The following is a 20,707-nucleotide window of genomic DNA, read 5'->3' as shown; positions in this document are numbered from 1 at the left end:
CAGAGTTTTTCTAGTTGTAAAAGTAGTACATGTTCCTCGTAGTTTAGAAACCATTCATAAGCACACACAGATGACACCTAAAATCTCATTACCTCCTAAAGAACCATTGATAAGATTTGAGAGATGGAATCCCAGTGTATGCTATTTTATGTAGTCTTTTTTACACATTTACAGTAAACATTTTCTCATGATTATATTCTCATTATCTAAAATGAAGTATTTCCTTAACCAGCTATTTACTGTTTAGCGTTTGTTTTTTCCAGTTTCTTGTTATTAGAAAAACATGGTTTTGAATTGCACTTTAGGTAAATCCTTGCTTATTTTTGATATTTTTTTCTTTTTTTTAATGTTTGTTTATTTTTGAGAGACAGAGCACGGCTTGGGGAGGGGCAGAGAGAGAGGGAGATACAGAATCTAAGCAGGCTCCAGCTCTGAGCTGTCAGCACAGAGCCCGACGTGGGACTTGAGCCCACGAACCGTGAGATCATGACCTGAGCTGAAGTTGGACGCTTAACCGACTGAGCTACCCAGACACTGTGATCATTTTTTCATAAAGTCCTAGATGTAGGGGGAAAAAATGAAAGCAGTGAGGCAAAGGTAATTTTAATGCTCAGTCTTCTAGAATTTAAGAAAACAAAATGATATTCTGTCTGGTGACAAAGGGAGGTGGAAGTGGAGACGTCTTAACTGCATATTAATTGATATAAATTCATAATGACACAACGTGTGTGAAGACAGTTGATAATAAGTATCAGAAACCCTTATTTTTACATAATGATTTTTTTCTGCTCTTTTCCTTTTACCAGGTCATTTAAATTGCATAATGCTCTCAGAGTAGCTAGTTGGTAGGGCAAATTCTGGGAGCCATTAAAGTGATGGTACATTTTTTGCTTTTGTATTTTAAAAAACTGTAGTTGGGGCACCGGGGTGGCTCAGTCGGTAAGCATCCAACTCTTTGGCTCGGGTCATGACCTCATGGTTCCTGAATTTGAGCTCCACTCTAACAATGTCTCCCCGTGTCTCTGCCCCTCCTACACTTTCTCTCTCTCTCAAAATAAATTTAAAAACTTAAAAAACATGGTAAAATACGTAAAATTGACCATCTTAACTATTTAAAAACATTTTTTTAAGTTTTATTTTTTGAAAGAGAGTGTGTAGAGGGAGGGAGAGAAAGGACCTTAAGCAGGCCACCATGCCCACCAGGGAGCCTGATGGTGGAGCTTGATCTCGTGATTGTGAGATCATGACCTGAGCTAAAATCAAGGGTCAAGGATGTTTAACCCACTGAGCCATCCAGGTGCCGTGACTGTCTTAACCATTTTTAAGTGTATGCTTCAGTAGTGTTAAATACATTCTCGTTGTTGGGCAGCGTATCTCCAGAATTCTTTCATCTTGCAAACTGAAACTCATACCCATTACGCAGCTCTTCATTCCCTACTGTCCCCAGCCCTGACAACCACCATTCTTTCTGTCTCTGAATTTGACTAGGTACCTAATATAAGTAGAATCATGCACTTTTTGTGATTGGCTTACTTCACTCAGCATAATGTACTCTAGGTTTATTGGTGTTGTAACGTGTGCCAGAACTTTCTTCCCTTTTAAGGCTGAAATACTCCATGGTATGTATATACCACATTTTGTTTTCCCATGTGTCTTTGGATACTTGGGTTGGTTCCACTTTATTGCTGTTGTGAATAATGCTGCTATGAACATGGGGTCTTAGCATGTATCTATTTTGAGTCCTTACTTTCAGGTCTTTTGGGTTTATACCCAGAAATGGTATTGCTGGATCATATGACAATTCTATTTTCAAATTTTTTGAGAAACTGATGTACCATAGCATACCATTCATAACAATTGCACCATTTTATGTTACTACCAAAAATGCACAGGGTTCTTATTTCCTCACATCCTTGACAGCACTTTTTATTTGGGTTTTTGTTGATAGTAGCCATCCTAATTGATTGGCTATTTGTTTATCATCTTGGAGAAATGTCTGTTCAAGTCCTTTGTCTATTTTTTAAATGGGCTGTTTGTTTCATCGTTGTTATAAAGGGATGATAGATAGATAGATAGATAGATAGATAGATAGATAGATAGATATAGTCTAAAGTTGATACTTGTTATTAAAAAGAGTTTGGAGATAATTTAATGCACCAGTGCTGGAAATTATTCTAGAACATTTCCCAAAACACATTCTCTACTTGAATGTTTCTGATGTAAAGGGAACACACTGTTTTGAGAGCAGTCTTTTTCATTTTCTGGAAAACTGCTAGAACATATATATTTTTTTATCTTAACATTTTCACAAATGTATTTGCTCAAATATATATATATATTTGTGTGTGTGTGTGTGTGTGTGTGTGTGTGTACATACATACACATTTGTGCATTGGGGAAAATGGAAAATACCAAAAATCCAGAATGGAAGATAAAAACCAAAATCTGCTATTGATACTGAAAATGCATAATTTGAAATAATAGCCCCTTACTCTCTTCCCTTCCTTTTTATAGACCCAATTTTGTTTATAGGATCTTAGATCCTTTTATTGGTGTGTAAAGAATCCTATTTTTTTTTGTGTTATTGCCATTCATGTATTATTTGTCATGAAAAAATTTACGTGAATAGCTATTTCTGTCAACTATGTCAAAATAAAGGACAGGATATAGCAGTCATGAAAAGTAACAAAAAGTCCTTGCATGTCTGAGAACAGCTTCCTTTTTTGCTCACCCATCACTGACTGCTTCACTGAATGTAGAATTCTTGGATCATGTCTTTTCTTTTTTTCTTTTGGCCTAGTTAATGTATTTTTGCTTTCTCTTGCACATTTAACACTTTGCCTACACATACATAGGATATTGGTCTTTTAATTTTGCCTGATGTTTGAGGGGTGCCTGGATGGCTCAGTTGGTTGGGTGTCCTGCTTTGGCTCAGGTCATCTCACAGTTCACGAGTTGGAGCCCCACATCAGGCTTTTGCTTCGGATTCTCTGTCTCCCTCTCTCTCTGCCTCCCCTCTTCAAAAATAAATCAACATTTAAAAAAGTAATTTTGTTTGATGTTGATGTTCCCTTTAATTGCAAAGATCTAAGTTGCCTTTTATTTTTGCTTCTGATTTTTTATGGTTTCTCCTTTTTTTTTAAGTTAAAAAAATTTTAATGTTTATTTTTGAGAGAGAGGGGATGGGGGATGGGCAGAGAGAGAGGGAGACACAGGATCCGAAGCAAGCTCCAGGCTCTGAGCTGTCAGCACAGAGCCCGATATACGGCTTGAACCCATGAACTGTGAGATCATGACCTGAGCCAAAGTCAGACGCCAAAAAGACTGAGCCACCCAGGCACCCCTCTCTTTAACTTACGTGTATATTGAGTATTCTGAATCTTGACTTCATGTTTATCTTTTTTCATTTTTCCTCATGTCTATAATCTTCCTTTAGTTTCCCTAGAGTGTTTAAAAAATATATGTTTTAGGGTTTATTTTTGAGAGAGAGAGTTAAGAGTGGGGTAGGGTCAGAGAGAGAGGGATACACAGAATCTGAAGCAGGCTCTAGGCTCTGAGCTGTCAGCACACAGCCTGACACAGGCTCGAACTCAAACAGGGAGATCAGACCTGAGCCGAAGTTGGATGCAGGTGCCCCATCCCTTGTATTTTTTTTAAATGCTCATTTTTGAGAGCGAGAGCATGCGTGCAAACTGGGGAGGGGCAGAGAGAGAGAGGGACAAAGGATCTGAAGCTGCCTCTGCACAGAGAGCCCAGAGCCTTGTGCGGGACTCGAGCTCACAAATAGACAAATAGTTAAAGTCTGACACTTAACCAACTGTGCCCCTCAGATGCTCCAAACTTTTTTTTTTTTTTTTTTTTTGACTAGAGTATGTGGGAGAGGGGCACAGGAAGAGAGAGAATCCTAAGCAGGCTCCACACTCAGTGCAGAGCCTCACATGGGGCTTGATCCCATGACCCCAGAATCACAACCTGAGCCAATGTAAAAACTGGGTACTCAACTGACTGAGCCACCCAGGTGCCTCTTCCCTTGAGTTTGTTGTTTTTGTTATATTCTTCCTTACAGCCTGCTTGTCTGATGTTGGGAGTGGAGATTGTTTTCTCACCTTTTTATGGGACTCTGTTGAAACAAAGGGATTTATTACAGCTTTTACTTGGACAACTCACAGATCCTCCCATTCTGGGACAAGTCAGAAGGAAATCAGTCAGAGGAGATGGTAGTGCCAGAGTTTTGTGAGTTTGACAAGTCAGCCCAGATCTGGCTGGAACCTTACCTCTGTTTTGCCAGCACACCAACCGCAGCATTCAGTACTGATTTGGTTATTGCAGTCCCTGGATCATCATGGTATTGGGAGTCCCAGCAGGCACAGGTTCCCTGTTGAAGTGACCCATAGGAGAATCAAGTATAAATGTTCCTAACAAGTTAGTTACACCTCGAAAAGCTTGATACAATCTGCAGCAGTGTTTGGACCTATTTAATGTAAATGTAAAATACTGTTTAATTAGACACTAAGTTTTATAAAACTTATATGTGGTTTTTTTTGTTTATCTTTTTTTTTTTTTTTCTGCAATGAGTGCTTAAAGCTTTTGCTCTCCCTGGTTTTACATTACTTTTTCTAATCCATGGGTTTAGGAATTATGCAAGTAAATATGTGAAAGTGTATGTCTGATGAAAGCAATGGGCTCTGAGAAAGAATCTAAGCATCATTTCAGTAAACAACATGTAACTACAGTAAGACCTATAATGTGTCTTTATATTTCTTATTTTTAAAATAAAGAGTATTTAAGTAAGGTCCAGTAAATACAGTTTTTTACTACAGCATGAATAATTTATGGTATTTATTTCTGCTGTGTATAAGCTTTACTTCTAAGCTCTGAAGTATTTTTTTTTATGAGGTGTAATATTTTTGACAATGTAGCATCAGCATTTTTGATCATGTTAATTTTGGTACTACTTCATCACTTTATTTTTTTAAGTTTGTTAATTTTGAAAGGGGGGAGGGGCAGTGAGAGAGAGAGAGAGAGAGAGAGAGAGAGAGAATCCTAAGCAGGCTCTGTGCTGTTCGTGCGGAGTCTAACACAGGGTTCCATCCCACAAACCGTGAGGTCATGACCCAAGCTGAAATCAAAAGTTTGGGGATGCTTAACCGACTGAGCCACCTAGGCACCCCTAAACCTCTTTATTTTTTTAACATCAGCCATTCTTGGAAGTTGTTCATCAGATTCTTATAAAATTAATTTTTAAAATAATATATCTTTCTTATCTTAGTGTTTCATCCTATGGGATTTCTTAAAAACTTGACTTGTCATTTCTTATTTTGGCTTGCTTTTTAGATTTCTTAAGAATATATTTATTCTGAATTAAAGATTAAAATGTTTTTATGTGTTAAAGATATAAGGCCAGGACATAGGTCTGTGGTTAGAAGTTTTTCTTAGGTGACTTTGGCCTTAGAGCAGTGAACACTTCAGGAAGCACTTTAGCTTTGTGATGACGAGTGAAGACTCTCGATTATAGGAGTTTAAATTCTGGCTTCACCGCTTATTAGCTCACTGACATTCAGCAAAGCATTTGACCTCTTTGTACATCAATTTCCTCGTCTGTAAAATAGGGATAATACTTATACCTGCTTTATATGTTTATTATGTGATTTACATGAATTGGGTGCTTAAAACTGCCCAGCTTATAGTAACTACCTCAGAAGTTCCGGCCCAAACAAGAAAACGTGGAGGTTTTCTAGCCAGCCTGTGTCTTGTCTTACTGTATCTATAGTTCCTCTCAAAAAAGGAGATGTTTATATTGCTAGTTATATTCTTAGCATCTCAGGGATTGTGCCTGGATTCCTAAACTCTTAAACAATATGTTTAATCATTTTTTGAAATTCTGATTTATCTGTATCAAGGCCTACTTGTCTGTTTATGGAATCTACCTCTTTAAAATTAGGTACCAAATAAATAAATAAAATTAGGTACGGTATTTGCAATACTGTAATAATTTGCAAAATTAGGTACAATTCACCCTTTTGGTAATTTTTCATGATTTCTTGAAGGTAATTGTCTCAGAAATTAAGTTAGTCTAAAATGTTTTCTATATTTCACCCCAGTGTTCTGGAGTGTAGTTGATTACGTTAAGAGACTTGCAGTCAAAGTGTCACATGATTTCCTTGATGATTTAGATTTTCATTCTATTCCATAGAAAAAACAAAAGCAGGATAGTTGTTCAGACATTCTACCCATGACTTCTATTTTAAGATGTTAGAATAAATATATAAAACTTAGTGTAACTAATAAAGATGTATATAAAGATACCTTATATATTATGTTACATATCTTATTTGCATAAACGCAAAATAAAAAGATCTAATGAAAAGAGGGTAAGTGAGGGGAGAGAAATAAAATGGAAAGAGCAAGATGAAGGAATTGAGGTGAAATATAGAGAGATAGCTGCATGCACTATTCAGTAGGCCCTTTGCTGTTTGTGCTATTTAAATTAGTTAAAATTAGGGGCCTGAGTGGCTCAGTCAGCTAAGCATTTGACTCTTGATTTCGATTCAGGTCATGATTTCAATTTGTGGGTTTGAGCCCTGCATCAGGCTCTGCTCTGATGCTCTGGAGCCTGCTTGGGATTCTCTCTCTGCTAGCTCTCTCAAAATAAATAAACTAAAAAATAATAATAATTAAAATTAAATAAAACAAAGTTTAAATCCTCAGCACTATCCAGATTTCAGATGCACAATAGCCTCGTGTGGCTTTTGGCTACTTTGTTGGATAGTGTAGATACAAAACATTTTCATTGTCACAGAAAGTTCTGTTTGTAATGATTGATCCGCCTTGCTTAAAAGATCGGTATAGATAAAATGGAGAGATAGATATATGGGAAATGAAGAAATTTTATTTACTATATATAAAATATGTAATAGCTCTGCTCTAATAGAAGAAATGCAGTTTGGTGCCCCTTATGGCAGTATTCTTAGAAGGCAGATACGGAACAGGAATTGAAGAGAGGAACCACATCTTGGCATTTACTCTTCTTCAGGTGGGAGCGTTTACACAAATGTTCTTTGCCCCACATTGAACACCTGGAAGCAGGAGGTTGGAACTAAGAGTGCTCCAGTGGAAACAACCAGGAGGGTCAGCTCCTGTGCATCTCCTTTCTTGGACCAGATTGCAGTGGTGAGGAACCTGTCTGTATGGGATCTTGGAGCAGAGGAAAAGCAGTGTTCCTTCTGCCTGGTGAGGCCCAGGAGTGATGGTGATCATCTGTATCTGGAAAACCACTCACTGCTGTAATCCATGTTGGATCTTGCCCACTTTACTGACAACCCAGGCAGGTTGTACTTACAGTCTGTAGTTACATAAGATGATATCACCAGAACCACCAAGCATTTTCAGAAAGACAATATGTAAGTAGAATCAGAGGGTAGAAATTTCCCCTAGGAAATAGTTCATAGAAACCTGTCTCCTTTTCTCTCTCTCTCTCACTCTCCCTCTCAAAGTAAGTAAACTTGAGGGGAAAAAAGGATGCGCCTGGTGGCTCGGTCAGTTAAATGTCCGACTCTTGATTCAACTCAGGTCTTGATCTCATGGTTCATGGGATTAGGCCCTGTGTCAGGCACTGTGCTGACCATGTGGCCTGCTTGGGATTTTCTCTCCCTCTCCCCCTGACACTCCCCTCAGCCACGGTCTCCCTCAAAATAAATAAATAAACTTTAGAAAAAAGAAAACCCAGCATTGTGATGTGCTGAAAATGCCTAAACACCTGGAGGTCCCAGCCCGCCCCTAATGAGTAGCCATCAGCAGATAGAGTGTCCTCATAGTCCTGTTAGGGAAAGCTCTCTACTTTTTTTATTCTTATCAACAAAGGAATGGTTGGGAATTCTAGGCAAGTAAGCAAGCAAACTATAAGCAATAGCATTAAAGTCATAATGGCTGTAAAATGGGAGTATAAGACTGAAACAGTGGGACAAGTGAGCTACTTTGTGGGATTCTGAAAAAGTAAAGCTACTGATGAAGTTTAAACTTAATATAGTAAGTCAGTGCTCCATCCTTCCATGTAATGCATTCCTAAAAATGTGAATAAAAGTAAATTACATTTTAGAACAAAATTTTTCTAAGTATTGGTCCAGTTTTTATTTGTAGCTCTATGAGGTAGATAACTATAGTTACACATGTTTTACAAATGAACACTGAGGCTCAGAAATACTAATATATTCCAAGGAAATTTGAAAAATCCATTTAAATGAATACATTAAAACCACTTAGCTCCTGAGAACATTTTCATACATTTGTCTTATGAAAATCATAGATTTGAAACATTGTAAACTGTAATAAAAAATGGGGGCGGGGAGTGCCTGGGTGGCTCAGTCAGTTAAGCATCCCAACTCTTGCTCTCGGCTCAGGTCATGATCTCATGGTTTCATGAGATTGAGCCCCATGTCAGACTCTGTACTGACAGTGTGGAGCTTGCTTGGGATTCTGTCTCTCCCTCTCTCTGCCCCTCCCCCCCCCCACCCCGTCTCTCACTCAAAATAAGTAAACAAAAAGATTTTATCTTGAAAAACAGTTAATAGCCATACTGTATGTACAAATTTACATTCTACTTGGATATCTTAGTCTTCAATGAATAGAGTATGGATTTAGACTAATGAACCTAGAACTTAAGGGTTATGGGTTCTAGAATTTACTATATGAACTTGAAGAAATTGTATAGTATCAAACCTGTTCTTTTCTCAACCTTAGGATGTAGATGTATTATAAGGTCTATTAACGTTCTAAAGTTCAGTGCTCTTGACTTTTCCCCCTATTCCTTATGTTATACTTGGGAATTTCTAAGTACTTTATCTTAATTCAGCTTATAAAAGCAATATGCCATTTTCTTCATACAGTAGTCTCCCAGCATAAAAACAATACATGTTTATTATAGAAAGTAGGGGCGCCTGGCTGGCTCAGTCGGTAGAGCATGTGACTCTTCATCTCAGGGTTGTGAGTTCAAGTCCCACATTGGGCGTGGAGCCTACTTAAAAGGAGAAGAAAAAATCCAGAAAATACTGAAAAAGAAATGACAAAAAAACATTCACTGGTTTACATGAACCAGTGAAAACATTTGTTAATATTTTGATGTACTTGTTCCACTCTTTTGTTTTTAAGTAGTTGTGTATATTCAGTTTCATTTTTTTAAATTGTGTAAGTGATTTTCTAAACATTGACAGCTGCTGGCCAGCATTTATTTTTTTTTTGTTTCCTTTATTTCAAATAGGAGTGGAGCTTTAAGGGGGAAAAAGACCATTTATCCATATTAAGTTAAATAAGTTATACCTGTTGGACCTATTTAAAGAACTAGATCTCTGTGACAAAATTGTGGAGGAATGTGTACTATCAAGAATATTTAAATTTTAATAAAGTCATTGCCTCTTTATGTCTAATTCCTTCACACCATTGTAATTAGGGGAGTAGTGGTATTACTTGTAACTATGCCATTTAATTTATCCACTTCTTGCTTTTGAAGTAAGATTTGTGTTAGAACTAGAACTTAAGTCTTGATAATTTTAATACCATTGCACACATCAGACTTGTTCAAGTAAAATGTGAACCTCTTACGTAGTTCAGTAAATGAAAAGTTTAAGGAGAACTGTGCATCATTTATACTAACAGTCTCCTAGAGCTCTGTCAGACTTAACTTCCTAACATGAGAATTCTTTTTTATTTATTTATTTATTTATTTTAATTTTTTTTTTTAACGTTTATTTATTTTTGAGACAGAGAGAGACAGAGCATGAATGGGGGAGGGTCACAGAGAGAGGGAGACACAGAATCTGAAACAGGCTCCAGGCTCTGAGCTGTCAGCACAGAGCCCGACGCGGGGCACGAACCCACGGACCGTGAGATCATGACCTGAGCCGAAGTCGGATGCTTAACCGACCGAGCCACCCAGGCGCCCCGAGAATTCTTTTTTAAGCATCTCCTGAATCTGGTCATGTTTAGATCAGTTTTTGGAGAAAGTAACTGCTTCAGAGCAAAGCCTGTTCTTCTTGGAACCTTTCTAAGATCCATCCAGTCATCTGACTCTAATATAAAGTAATATTCTTGGGAGGTTTTTAGGATTAATAAGCAATACATTCATTTAACAATACATTTTAAAACAATGCACATACAACAAAATGCATAGATATTAAGGCAGCTCATTATCAGTAAACTTGATCAATTTGATGACTTACTAGATGCTAGACGTAACATTATGCTGCAGTTGATATGCTTTGTATTCTAATTCTTCATAAAATTCTAGTTACTGTTTGACTTTTGGGAATATGGTTAAGTGTGTTTAGGGTTTTTTTATTTAAAAAAAAATGAGTGTTCATGAAAATCAGGAAGATTATAGAATACGAGAAGAACATAGACGTTGTTAACCTTTTCTGAGTTGCCAGCATCTTTGAAAAATCCACATATGCACATAAATTTGCTTACAACTTCAGTTGAATTAGGGCCACCTCTGAGACGAACAGTGATTCACAGTTTAATGACCTTTGTTCGCAACCAGTGCAAAATTAATGGGGATCTGTGGGAATCTTGCATTACTTTTTCTGCTTAAAAACTTCCAGTTATTTCCTCCTAAACTCACTGCATCAATACAGTTAGGACATGGCTTGGCATCACTTCATGAGAGAAAGCACTGGTCATGTAGCAGTTAGCATTGTGACGTAGCTGGTATAAACAGGGTTAAGCTACACCAAGTTTTCAGAATATGCCAAGTAAGTTCTGTTTCTTTGAAAGCTGGTTCAGTCACAGCTGGGTTTCTGTATTCAACTCTGGATTGCACATTGGCTAATGGAATTAACTACAGCGTATCCAGAGGTAGGGGCCAGGATGGCAAAGAAATAGAAACAAAATACCTTGGAGAACAGTTGAAGGAAATGGGGATATCAGAGATCAGACTTGTGCTACCTATCTTCACATGCTTTGAAAACTATCAGAAGAGATGAGTTGGGTTTAGGCAAGAGCGCAAAACTAGGACCAGTGGGTATGTTACAGGTGACAAGACCATTCTGCTAGTTTGAAATGACATTAATATGAAAGAACTATTAAAGTAATGAGTTTCAGCCTCTGCCGTCTGTATCTACAGCAAACACAGCCCAACTCCTGGCCAGATTAAGATAAAACCTCACAATAAAGGCCTACTTACCCCAGTTCCTGATAATCAAGTTCAGCTTTTGAAAAAATTACAGGGCATGTCAGAAGTCACGAAACGGTCTGAAGAGACAAAACAGACTAATGTAGGACACAACTTTTGGAGATGTCAGACCAGGCGTTTAAAGTAACTGATTAATATGTTAATAACTCTAATGGAAAAGTAGGTACCATACTAGAAATGAAAAACACTGACAAATGAGTGCCTTTGGTGGTCACCTCGGTAGATTGGACATTGCTGGGGAAATGACCTATCAGCTATGTAATAGGTCAATAGAAATTTCCAAACTGAAATGCAAAAAGGAAAAAAAAGCCCAACACAGAAGATTCAAGAATTATGGGATCATTTTGGAAAGATGTCATGCATATTCTTGGAACACCAGGAGAAAAATTGAAGTAGAAGTATTTGAAGAAGTAATGACCAAGAATTTTCAAAATTAATGACTGACATCAAGCCACTGATTAGGAAATTCCAAGAACAAATACGAGGCAGGATTACAAAAAACGAAACAAAAAAAACCCCACAGTCTACACTTAGACATATCTTATTCAAACTGTAGAAAACCAAGATAAAACCTTGAAAAAACTGGGGCAAGGGAGACCTCTTACCTATAGGATGAAAATTAGAGCGGGTTTCTCAGCTGAACCACTCAAGAAAGAAGGGAAGAGGAATGAAAAGTGCTGAAAGAAAACATCACCAACCTAAAATTCTATATCCAATTAAACTATTCTTCAAGAATGAAGGTTAAATAAAGTAGTGCATTTGCTGTTGGAAGTTGTCAAGAAGAGGTTAAATGACCAGGACAAGAGAAATGTTGGGTCTCTTGTTTGTATTCTATATATAAACTATTAGCCCTGCGAGATGGTAGGATGTATTCATCAAAAATGTGTTTCAGTGATTTTGAGGAATTTTACAAAGCAGATTCTGCTTTTGGAGCTTTGCTCTGGACATGAGCATATTAAGGGTTGGAGCAGGGATGTAGCTAAGAAACATTTTTTGCTTCAAAACAGCCCAAAATCTCTAAGTTATGGTCTGCCTGTTAAAACCTTGTGCAGCAGTGTTCCATGAGACACCCAATTTGGGAAGCCCCAGATTAGCTGATCTTTATGACCCTGAGATAGAGTCATTCTTTAGTAAGTGGATAATACATACTAAGGGAGTGAGGCTAAAAACTTGACAGGAAAACGAGAATAAAGATAGCATGACTAAGTCTACCTCCTCATTTAAACTTTAGTACAAATAGAAAAAATCACCTTGATTGTTACAGCTCATTTGCTTAAATTTCTTCTCCCCACTTGGTTTTTAAAATTTATTTTGAGAGCATGAGCAGGGAAGGGGCAGAGAGAGGAGAATCCCAAGCAGACTCCGCATTGTCAGTGCAGAGCTTGATGGCATGAATTGTGAGATCATGACCTGAGCCAAAATCAAGAGTTTGACACTTAACTGACTGCCACACAGGCAACCCTCCTTACTTTTTTTAAGTTGTTTAATAAACAGAATCAGCCTAAGTTATATGCTATTAGCTTCTGGACAGCCTCTTCCCCACCAAAGTCAAAACATTATCAGCAGGTTCTGCTTTCCTGGAATATTCGTCATCATTCCTAATTGGACTAGCCCCTTGTGTCTTTTCCCTTGTGTCTTTGTGTTGCTGTTTTTTATTGGTCTCTTGTGTTTAAAAACATTAATAGGCCCATGTGCTATAATTCATAAGAAAAGGACAACTCGCCACTACTGGGAATTCCAGAGATTTTTTTTTTAATTTCTATTTTTGACAGAGAGACAGAGTGTGAAAGAGGGAGGGGCAGAGAGAGAGAGAGGGAGGGAGATGCAGAATCTGAGCTGTTGACACAGAGCCCGTGGCAGGGCTCGAACTCCTGAGCCAGCAGATCGAACTCTGAGCCGAAGTCAGATGCTTAACTGACTGAGCCACCAGGCGCCCCCTCCAGAGATGTTTTAATGGCAGAATTAGACTACCTAATACAAGTCACAATTCGTTTAGTTACAGGATTTTGTTTTATGGATATGAATTAGCCCTGTCATTGTGGTGGTCCTGTATTTGGTATTAAGTAGCTTTCAGTTGGATAACCTACTTCAGAATACCCATCCCATTAATAATTCTAAGATATGAAAGGCAGGGTAGCTTAATGGTTAAGCATGAAGACTCTGAACCCAGACTGTCTAGGTTTGAATTCCTTTTTGCTCCTTAATCTGTTGACTTTGAGGAAGTTTCTTAATCAGTGGTTGATTGTGCTCTAGTTTCATTATATGTAACGCATGGTTAATAATTCTACTTATGAAGACTAAATGGATCACTTAGAACAATGATTGACATTTAGTAAGTATATCAAAATTTTAGTTAGGGTCACAGTATACTAAATTACATCTAGAAATACATAAACTTAATTATAACAGTATCTATTCTCATTACAAGTTAGCATTGATTTTCCAAACCTCAGTTGCTAGCCAGGTGGGCATTGGGTTCCTTGCAGAAAAATTAGTCCCTGAGTAAACTGTCTTTTCCACTTGTTTGCTAACAATTTAGAAGGCTAATGAACCTTTGCAGTGATAGAATTGAAACTTAACAGGTGGAAATTGCTCATTTCAAGGATATTTTTAAAGTAAAATCTGCCTTTAGAAAACTTATTTAAGAGAATGATAGTAAGCCTTCAAAGGATGTCAGAGGGTGTGTAGAGGTTATTCATTTACCCTAAGTATTTCCCATTAAATGGTAAAGCTGCACACTGTCAGGGAAAAATAACTCCATCAGAGAGGACTGGGATGTGAGAAGAAATGAGAGAGGATTTGATACCTGTGTTTTATATTTTAAAAAAATTATCAAAAGCAGGATTGGATTCCAAGCTAAATTTGGGTATTTTTATTTATTAAAAAAATTTTTTAATGTTTATTTATTTTGAGGAGAGAGAGAGAGTGAGTACGAGTGAAGGAGGGGCAGAGAGAGAGGGAAACACAGAATCCGAAGCAGATTCCAGGCTGCGTGCTGTCTGATGTGGGACTTGAACTCCCAAACCGTGAGATCATGACCTGAGCTGAAGTTGGACACTGAACCAACTGAGCCACCCAGGTACCCCTGGGTATTTGTTTTTAGAAGATAAGTTAGAGCAAACCACTGAGATCTTCCCTCTTTCTCCTAGAGATGGCAACCGACTTGACTAATCAGTCTCCAGAAAGTCCCCAACATCATGGAATTTTTTTTGCCTTAAAAGAAAAAAACTGCCCTTTTGTGGGTTTTTATTAACTTTTTGTATCCTAGGAAAGAGATCCAATCTGAGAACCAAAATGAAATAAATTATAGTGGATCCTGAAAAATGAGAATCAAAGCTTATAGTTTAATTGAAGAGAGAGGCTTAAGAAAAATGTTTGTGTTAACTTTTTAAGAGAGGCAAAGGACATAAATACATGTCAAAGAACAAAACCATTTAGGGGTTTGCAAGAGAACAAAAGGAACCACGATTGTGAAAGTGAGGTTCTGTAATATAAAGATTATGTCTCGATATTTATTTTGAGTGAAGATAACTAGCCTTATGTTCAACATTAGTTCTTTTGTGACCCAAGAATTCACTTAATTCTCAAATATTTAGTTATAATAAGGACTAATAATAATGATAAAATAGATAAATTTTAAATAGAACTAAATCATATTTCAGTCTAATGATACATATATTGAGATATACAGGGAGAAATTAAATTGCTTAGATATTTGCCTTCTTGAATATGTTGGAAATAAGGAGTTATGAGAATACTACAACCCTATCTCTATCTTTAAGAAATACTTTTGGGGTGGGGTGGTCTTTAACCATCATGCTCAGATGTTCCTGTTTTCTTTGCTGAAAAAATATCCTAGTATATCTTTTTTATTTTTATTGGGTGCTTTCCAGTCCCATCATACTGTTCTACTTGAAAGGGATCCTGAAGATTGATTTTTCAGGGGTGTGTGGGTGGCTCAGTTGATTAAGTGTCCGATTTCACCTTGGTTTGTGAGTTCAAGCCCTGCGTCAGGCACTGTGCTGACAGCTCATAGCCTGGAACCTGCTTCAGATTCTGTGTCCCCCTCTCTCTCTGCCTCTCCCCTGCTCTCACCCTGTCTCTCTCTCTCTCAAAAATAAATATTAAAATTTTTTTAAAGATTGATTTTACAAATGAAAAGTGAGAGAATGACTTCTCAAAGCCCTGTTTTCAGAGCATTCTGAAAACTGGACTCTGCTCAAACTTGCATCCTACAAACACTGCACAACTTGCTGACTAGAATCGGGATTTGGTTTCCTTGCTTGATGCATTCTTCCTGCTACAGCGGCTCTCAGGAAGTGTATAGGGAACAGGGGGCTGTGACCTGGTAGGCATGATGCTTGTAGTTGTTGACCATGGTTTTTAATGACCGCATGTGGAAGCAGTTGAAATTCTCCCAAGTCTTTTTTAATTTTATTTTTAAATAATTTATTGACAAGTTAGCTAACATACAGTCTATACAGTGTAGTTTTTGGCTTCAGGAGTAGATTCCCGTGATTCATCACTTACATACATCCCAAGTCTTTTTTTTAAAAAGTCACAGTCAAGACACAAGAGAGGAATTATTAGTAGCATATGCAAGAAAAAGGCAGCCATATAAATATTTAAATTCAAAAAATAGTTAAAACATTGAAAGCAATTGGAACAACGGTATGTGGGTCAGCCCTAAAATGAATAAGAACAAATTTTGGGACATTTGTTTTCTTTGCACTTCATAATTTAAAAACTTGTGCATTAACTTATTTAATCCTCACAACTCTATAAAATATGTACCCCTATTTTATAAAGAAAGCATTTGAGGCTTAGGTAATACTAGGGAGTCTTGCATAAAGTCTTGCAAACAAATCGTTTGGTAGTAAATTCAGGAAGCAGTACTTGCACCCAGATCTTCTGACCTCATGCCTAGAAATATTGACTGGGACCTGTTCATACCCAGTGCTCTGCTGGATGCAAAGTGTGTTTCCACTAGTAAACCCTATAGTAGTATTTAAGTTCAGAAATAACTCTAATAGTAGCAGAACATAGGAAGTTAGTGTGAGACTAAAGTAGAAAACGTTCCTGTGGCAGTGTCTGGCGTTAAAGTAGGTCTTTTAAAATGGGGAAGATTGGACACTCAATATACACTCAGCTGTAAAGAAAGCGTTTTCTTAAGGTTCAGATTAACCCACTTTGAGTGTACACAAGGCAGATCAGACCTGATTCATTAATGTTGAAGTACTTGGTGCTATAGTTTTCAGTCCTTGGGATGGAGACAGGTGTGTGTCTGTAAATGAAAAAACACAGAGATAGTTGCAGTAAATTAAAGACAGAAATATGGGCCTTGTTAAAATGAAGGAAGTAATGAAGGAGATGTAAATGACTTAAATAAAGTTGACAGGAGTGAGTTGTAAAGCATTCATTCCCAAGGTGATACTCATGCCATGCTGCTGCCTGAGAACATTTATTCTAGTAGTTGTGTTTATTTCAGTGAGTGAGTTAAATCCAAAGTAGCCCAACAAAGCTGATTAAAAGTTGGAAGAAGGTATGAGGAAGCCTGGGGTTCTGAAAAAAATCTATCTTTTGATGTAGAGTTTGGGATACATAACATATACACTAGCAAGAGTATAGTGTGTACTTAATACACTTATGGGGACACCCAACTAGCTCAGTCAGTGGAGTGTGTGACTCTTGATCCTGGGGTCATGAGTTCAAGCCCCACACTGGTCGTAGAGACTACTTTTAAAAACTAGTTCTGGGTTTAAGTTGTGTCTCATTGAAAATATTGTAGGGGGTATCTGGGTGGCTCAGTCAGTTAAGCATCTGACTTTTGTTCTGTTCAGGTCATAATCTCACAGTGAGTTTGAGTCCCACATTGGGCTCCATGTTGACAGTGCAGAGCCTACTTGTGATTCTCTGTCTCCTTCTCTCTCTGTCCTTCCCCTGCTCACTCTCCATCTCTCTCTTCTCTCTCTCTCTCTGTCTCTTAAAATTAAATAAAATATTATAAATAGCTGTTGGCTAAACAAAGGTGGTTACGATGGAAAAGAGGGCAGAATTTGTAGAGGAAAAAGATGTAAAGTTTGCCTCTGGTTAATTTAAGTATGTTATTTGTTCCTAGTAGAAAAACATTCAGGTAAATTTTTTTATTTATATCCTCTTCTCAAAACTTTTTTAGAGGATGTAACTCAACCATTATATGAAGAAAAGATCTGTATTTTCTTATGAATATTGCATTTCTTCAGAAACGTGTATATATATTTGTGTGAAAGGGCTTTAGCCATTCAGATGATTCAAATTTTTTTCTATTGTTTTGGTGTTCTCATTCATCAACTTTTTAAGTGTATCCTATGTGTAGTATAGGGAATAGTTAGCAGCATGTCAAAGCAGGATGTTGTTGAGTGGTCAAATAGTAGTGAAAGTTCAGTGTGGGAGAAGTAATCAGGGAAGGTTCATTTGGACGGCTTGGGGTTTAAGCTGGCACTTGAAGGATAAGAATGGGATGAGGATCCTGGACAGGTAAAAGAGGAATAATTTGGACAAAAGATTCTAAAGATGTACCATTTTTGACTTCACAAAAATTTTGTATCCAGATCAGGCTTAATATTATCCAGTTCCTCATATTTTTATTAATAAATTTAGTATATTGCTCTAATATGTTATTCAGAATCTGAAATTACAATTGGTTTTGCAATATTCTTAGCAAATCTGCATCAGAATGTGAATAATACAAATGGTATTCTACAAAACATCTTGAAAAATTTTTGATTATATCATCTTTTTGCGTGCTGATTGTTGTAGCATTTGACCAAGAATAACTAATCTATTAGTTTGTTATTCATTAATTTTGATGAATGTTATTAAACAAAATGTGTTGTATGGCTGGCTTCTGGCATTTATAACTCGAGCAATTTATGCTTAGTCTTCTAATTCTTAGTTTTTTCATCCATAAAACAAGGATAGTGATACCTCTTGCAGGATTTTTGTGAAGTTTAAGATAAGAATGTATGCAAAGTGGCTTTGGTAATCTGTGAAAATATTTAATTTGTCCATTAGACTTCTTTTTAAATAAACTATTTTAGGCAATTTTAAGTTCACAGAAAAGCTATGAAGATAGTACAGAGTTCTCATATAGCCTATATCCATTTTCCCTTATTTTTTAATGTTTATTTTTTGAGAGAGAGAGATACAGTGTGAACGAAGGAGGGGCAGAAAGAGAGGGAGACACAGAATCTGAAGCAGGCTCCAGGTTCTGAGCTGTCAGCACAGAGCCCATCGCAGGGCTCGAACTCATGAACTGTGAGATAATGATCTGAGCCAAAGTCGGACACTCAACCAACTGAGCCAGCGACTGCCCCTCCCTTATTGTTAATATTTTATATTAGTATGGTACATTTGCCACAGTTGGTGAACCAATATAGATCTATTTTATTAACTAAATTCCATACTTTTTTCAAATTTTACCTAATGCTTTTTCTATTCCAGAATCCCATTTGGGTTATCACATTACATTTAATTGTCATGTCTCTTTAGTCTCTTGGCTGTGACACTTTTTTAGACCTTCCTTGTGTTTGATGACCTTCATAGTTTGGGGGAATATTGCTCAGGGATTTTTAGCATGTCCCTCTGTTGGGATTTGTCTGATGTTTTTCTTAAAATTAGACTGGAGTTCATGCATCTTGGAAAGGAAGAGCACAGACATAAATTGTCAATTGCATCACATTTTATCAGGGATACTTAACTCTCAAATGACTGATCAGTGTTGATGTGCCCTTGATCACCTGGCTGAGGCAGTATTTGTCAGGCTTCTTCATTGTAAACTTAGTTGATTTTTTCTCTTTTCATACTCTACTCTTGAGAAATAAGTCACCGTGTGCAGCCCACACTTGAGCAGTGGCAATCCATTAAACTTTTCAAGTTTGAAATGCTTTAAATGGATCTTTTTGAAATCTCAAATTACAACCAATTTGAATTGAATTCTCGTAAGAACTTGGAGAGCAGATATTTTGAGTTGGTTAAGTATGATTGCTGAGTTCTTCAGATGATGAACATAAATGGTATATTGTTCTTCTGAGGGTTGGATAGTCCTAGTCACAGTACACGAAGCATGTGTTGGGAAAATTAGTATTTCCCTGAGAAAAAAAAGTTCAAACCTTTCCATGTATATACTTTCCTGATTAACTTTGACTGCTTTTTTCATTTCTTTTTTTTTTTTTTTTTTAACGTTTATTTATTTTTGAGACAGAGAGAGACAGAGCATGAATGGGGGAGGGGCAGAGAGAGAGGGAGACACAGAATCGGAAGCAGGCTCCAGGCTCTGAGCCATCAGCCCAGAGCCCGACGCGGGGCTCGAACTCACGGACCGTAAGATCGTGACCTGAGCTGAAGTCGGATGCTTAACCGACTGAGCCACCCAGGCGCCCCTTCATTTCTTTTTAATACTGGGAACATTTGTTCCGTCGTTAGCCTACTTCTCTTTCTTCTTGTATGTCTGATTCCCAGCCAAGGATGGGAGGGGACAAGCCATATTCTTGGTGCACATTAGAATCATAGGATTTAGTGTGGTATGGTAGATAATTCAGGAAATCAGGTTTGTAGAGATTTGTTTGTTCTGAAACCACAAAAACCAGAGTTTGACAGAATCTTGGCTGATGGTGGATATGCAGAAGATAGAGTTGTGTTAGGGTGAGGCAAAATGGCTTAAAATGACTCAGAAACATTTCTGTATACACCAATGTAGGCTTAATGGGCCATAGACTTTTATTTGCTGCTGCCCAAGCCGAAATCTTACTTCCAGTTCAGAATGCTAGAAACCACATTTCTATTTCCAAGTACCTACTACCAGAAGTCCTCAAGGATAACTCACACTTCACATGATGAAAACTGTACTGTTTATCTTCCCCAAAGGAGTGTCTCCCTATTTTTGCTATTTTAGGTAACAACACTCCATCTAGCCACTGATCAAGCCTGAGACTTCTTCATTCCTCACATCAGAACTACAACCAGTGCTGCTGAGTTTTCTTTTTTCTTTTTTTTTTTTTTAATGTTTATTTATTATTGACAGAGAGAGAGAGAAACAGAGCAGGAGCAGAGGAGGGGCAGAGAGAGAGGGAGACACAGAATCCAAAGCAGGCTCCAGGCTCTGAGCTGTCAGCACAGAGCCTGACACGGGGCTCGAACTCACAGACCGTGAGATCATGACCTGAGCCAAACTTGGACGCTCAACCAACTGAGCCACCCAGGCGCTCCCTGAGTTTTCTTACTACACATTGTTTTTGTCTTTTTAATTAAGGTATTATGTGCATCCAATGTAGTGTGTGAAGTGCATTGCTACTTGACGAACGGTGTGATTTGTGCAGTGCTGTACCGCGACAGGCTTGGTCCAGGCCCTAGTCTTTCTTCCTTAGACATTTGCTGTCAAGTCCTGATTGGGATTCTTCCTCAGGTTCATCCTCTTCTATACTATATCCAGACCAGTTCTCTCATGACTTAAATGTGACTGTATTTGGTAATGGAACTAATTTCTTC

General features: G+C 37.6%; 1 protein-coding gene across 3 annotated transcripts in view; it reads left to right on the top strand.

The window, feature by feature from the left end:
* Window positions 1-20,707, top strand: part of RPRD1A (regulation of nuclear pre-mRNA domain containing 1A) — a 69,442-nt gene that overhangs the window by 35,761 nt on the left and 12,974 nt on the right. Inside the window, exon 7 of one of the 3 annotated variants that reach the window (XM_060613631.3) lies at window positions 7,034-8,136. The exons of the other annotated variants lie outside the window; for them this stretch is intronic. Within the exon in view, the coding sequence (XP_060469614.1) occupies window positions 7,034-7,072 (39 nt within the window). The 3' untranslated portion in view covers window positions 7,073-8,136. Of the gene's footprint in view, window positions 1-7,033; window positions 8,137-20,707 lie in introns of those variants that run through there. 3 annotated transcript variants of the gene reach the window in all.

This window comes from Panthera onca, chromosome D3, assembly GCF_046562875.1.
Source record: "Panthera onca isolate mPanOnc1 chromosome D3, mPanOnc1 haplotype 2, whole genome shotgun sequence".
Classification (NCBI taxonomy): Eukaryota; Metazoa; Chordata; class Mammalia; order Carnivora; family Felidae; genus Panthera; species Panthera onca.
Note: the sequence above shows the minus strand (reverse complement) of the source record. Positions and strands in the feature narration are given on the sequence as shown.